The sequence below is a fragment of the Asparagus officinalis genome, chromosome 7, assembly GCF_001876935.1.
Source record: "Asparagus officinalis chromosome 7, Aspof.V1, whole genome shotgun sequence".
Taxonomy (NCBI): Eukaryota; Viridiplantae; Streptophyta; class Magnoliopsida; order Asparagales; family Asparagaceae; genus Asparagus; species Asparagus officinalis.
Genome location: NC_033800.1, coordinates 82,199,177 through 82,203,067, shown reverse-complemented (window position 1 = coordinate 82,203,067; position 3,891 = coordinate 82,199,177). Strand labels below are relative to the sequence as shown.

The 3,891-nt window shown below is 35.2% G+C and overlaps 1 protein-coding gene across 2 annotated transcripts; it reads right to left on the bottom strand.

Moving 5' to 3' along the window:
• Positions 449-3,537, bottom strand: LOC109851014 (putative Myb family transcription factor At1g14600). 2 transcript variants are annotated; one of them, XM_020421118.1, is made up of 6 exons: positions 3,033-3,537; positions 2,857-2,933; positions 2,745-2,781; positions 2,203-2,293; positions 1,985-2,105; positions 449-917 (listed from the first exon to the last, which is right to left on the bottom strand). In XM_020421118.1, exons 1-6 carry the CDS (start codon positions 3,157-3,159, stop codon positions 705-707), a joined length of 666 nt encoding a protein of 221 aa, XP_020276707.1. In that variant the 5' UTR covers positions 3,160-3,537; the 3' UTR covers positions 449-704. The 2 variants fall into 2 exon arrangements, with proteins under 2 accessions (XP_020276707.1, XP_020276708.1); XM_020421119.1 differs by having other exon boundaries at positions 2,203-2,275.

Sequence of the window (3,891 nt, the reverse complement as noted above, 5' to 3'; positions counted from 1 at the left end):
TATGTGCAATAATTGAATCTATTAATATTTTAAGAATATTACATGATTTATACTGAAGTTCAAGAGCATATAATCACTACTCTAGCAATACTTTCAACCCTCATCCTAATTCCAAAGATGCGGTGCAGTTTGATATACTTCCAAAGCTTATCATAACTGCAAACATTTGGTGTAGTGAAAGGGTATTTATAGCAAAGACGACGAAACCTCTCTCTTTTTGCTGACCCTTGCACGTTTAGTTAAGCGAAGTGAAGTACGGAAGACATTACTGACTCAAAATAGATAAAACTATAGTTATCATTCAAGATCATATTATCCTACAAGGTCCTAAAATACATAGGAAACGAGAGTTACGGTTTGGTTCACCTGCAAGTTTGAATTTGGCAGTTTTCAGGCTAACAACACAAGATCAGAGGTAAATACTGAGGGCTGACCCACGAGTGTATCAGAAATAAATGGCTCCAAATAAATTCTTCAATGCTAAAGCTCTACCCGTACAATCTTTACAAGACAGAAGAAGGACATGGGCTAAAAATCTACAACATGGGAAGTTAATTAGTCAGAATTTCTCATTAGCTCTCCATAGATAATATTAAAAAAGAAAAAAGAAAAAAAGGGCTATGGCTACTAACTAGCCTCAGTGAAGTTAAAACTTGAAAGAAAAATCAGAGCCAAAAAACTTTACAATTCTCTCAATCTAGATACTAAGACCCAAAGATGGACATGGAGAGATCCAAATTAATACTGCAGCCACTGGAGAAGCCTGAGCATTTTCTAGAGCTTGGAGATGATGAAGAAGAGACAATGCAGCTGCTCTCACTGGCTGAAGATGCATAATTACTCCCTTGATTGAGATTCAGTGACAAGGACAGAGACGGTGAAGAGTCATCGTCCGCTTTCAGCTGACATCCATTTTCCTGTAATTAATTTCCTCGTATTAGTACTTAATTGAGAAAAATATTTAGACGGTATCTTGTGTTTCCGAACGCAAAAGGCTTGCACCTCTAGATACGGGTTAGGCTGCATTCGGTGCTAATTCAGCACAAAACACAAAGGATATATGTCCAATAATATAAGAATTTGGATCCACTCAGCTTTTGTTCGACACTTAAAAGAGTTCGGGCTTCAAATTTATATATAGAATCATGGAGAGTTACACTAATTCCATGTTCAGTCAAAACAAATCATCAGACCGCTAAATAATAGATCGCTGTGATTAAAGAAGTAGTTGGAGAAGAGCCAATCCTATATACAAGGTCTAAGTCCATGATCAGGCCATATTATGATTTATCAGCTGAAGGTCAGATGATTATTCTTCTTAAGGACAGACTGGACAGTTTTGTATTATGATTTTGTCTAACAGGGTGAAGCTTCTTCAAGATAGGATCTTCAGTGTAAATAGAAAATTAAAAATAACGTAAAAAAAGAATACCGCCTAAAATTGTTTTCTAACTGTTTGGACTTGAGCACAAAAGTAAAAAGCAAGTGGCAGTCCCCTGCAAAACTTAGCCGCACTCTATCACGCACAATGAACAATACTTGTTACATTTATTTACTCGATGGTTTATAGGTGTGCATGGGCCCAATCCTGACGTATTAAAGTAGAAACTTACAATATAAGGGAAATTAAAACATTTTAAATTAATAATAATGATAAACAATACATTAAGTACTCCGCGAGAAACAAGCTAGTTGGTATAATTCACTACGCGATAGATGGAATGAGAAGGAATAATCAAAGGAAACGTTAAAATCATTGATTGTCTAGTCCAAAAAAAAATGTAAGCACTCAAATTGAACTAGCCATGCAATAGTTGACCTTTGACTTGTGACAAGCACCAATAAAGTTAGTCGGTCAAATGATGATTTCATGGAAGAAGACATTACAAAATTTATCATAAAAAAAGCCACAAAGCAAGATACTAAAAAAACATAATAATGTCAAAGAGAGTGGTGGGGTAAATTTGGCCTCCTTTTGTTGTACCTTGAAAGAGTTAGATTCTTCTATAAAGTTAAAAAGATGATCATCTCCTTTCTCCATTGCCATTGCTTGCATGTAATCATAATACTTGTACTGCAGGGTGACTGCTTGATAGATTCCTTGGCTGCAATTCAAAGCTTTGAGAGATTAAGATGACAAGATAAGCAAAAAGTTATTTGTCTTTATATTGTAATATCATTACTTGCAACTGGAAAGCTAACCTTTTGAGAGTAGGGAGAGGATTGAGGTTTGAACAAGGGAAGAAACCAACATCATCATGTGTGGGATGCAAATCTGAGGAGAGATAAGAAACTATTTGGGAATTAAAAGTCTTAGTAAAAAATAATGCCAGGATAAACTTTATTTTACTTTTTTTTTGTATTTTGAGAAATAAAGTTTATTTTACATTTTTTTGGGATTTTGTGAAAAATGGTTGCACATTTAGAAAGTGTGAGCAAAAGGGTATTTTCGAAAAGCTAAAAATTTTGGAAGATGTGAGCTTCTTTGGCTTCACACATTTTGTCTTTTAAGGTTAAAAAATAGAAGAGGGAAAAAAAGAGTAAGCGTTGGTTGTGAAGTAACAACCCAGGTAAGGAGAAACAAAAGCACACCAACAAAGGATGAGCTCTGCAAACTAAACTTGCCAATTTGGATAAAGATGACATTGCTAAAGGTAGGTAGAAAATAAATGGGGAGGATCAAGACAAAAACAAAGTTTAAGAGGAAAAGAAAATAATCAAATGGTATTCATCATCCCCATTACCTTGCCTGCTAATGTCATTCCTCATGCTTCTATACATCTGGGGAAAAAAAGAGGTGACATAATCAGAAACAAGAGAATATATTTAAAAAGAGAAAATGAAATTAAATCACACCTGAAGATGGCTCTTGACATGAGAAATAGTGAGTCCTTTAATGTTCATCAACTGAAGAACAAGCTTTGGTGTAGCTTCTGAAGAGCAAAAAAATACCCATGAATATTTTTCAAAAAAACGGGTAAAAGCTAAAACAAAAAATTGTAAAAAACATAGAAAGGAATAGGAAATCATACTATCTTGGCCGCCAAGAGTATCAATGGCATGAACAAAGAGACGATGGAGCTCAGGGGTCCATCTCAGCCTTGGAACTTTTGATCTATTGTATTGCCTCACTGAACCATTCCTCCCAAAACTCCCCATTTTCTCAATAAAAATGGGCTCTTTCTATGATCAAACACAGCAAGAAACAAACTTTTAATGCTTAAAAACCAATTTCCTTGATACCCACTTGCCTTCGTATCAAAATCTCATATGGGTCTCCTTCAAAACGCAAACTTTGAGAATATTTTCTTGCTTCTCTCTCTATAGAAGGCTCTGCAGATACTGCTGGTACCTGTAAATATATAGTTGGAGCTGTCTGGATTAAAGCAGCAGCCCTCTTCTCCAGTGTGAGGGAGCACAGATCACAAGGGTGTAGTTAATGAGCTGAAGATTTTATAATTACTTAATCTTATATATAGTATATAATTATAGAGAGAGAAATAAAGAAAAGGAAGAGAGAGGTTGGGGTGGGGGGAGAGAAACTTACCACAAAACTACAAAAACATGTAGCTGCTACGTTCTGATATACCCTAATGCGTTACATTATGAAAAAGAAGGAAAGCTTTTACTTTTGCATGAAGGCCCTTGTACATATTCTCTTTGCATGTTTATGCTTTTAGGCAAAGGGTGTGAACTTATAAGGATATATGGTCCGTGACATGCAAAATTACGGAGCTACGAATATACATGAAGGCACCATCACTTTTGTGAAGCCAATTTTGTTTAATACATGTTTTGAAATTAAATAAATGATTTAAATCATGTTAGATTAGATCATTCATTAGAAGAGATGGACTATGCTAATTTACTTAGGTTGAAATGGCCGTAAAC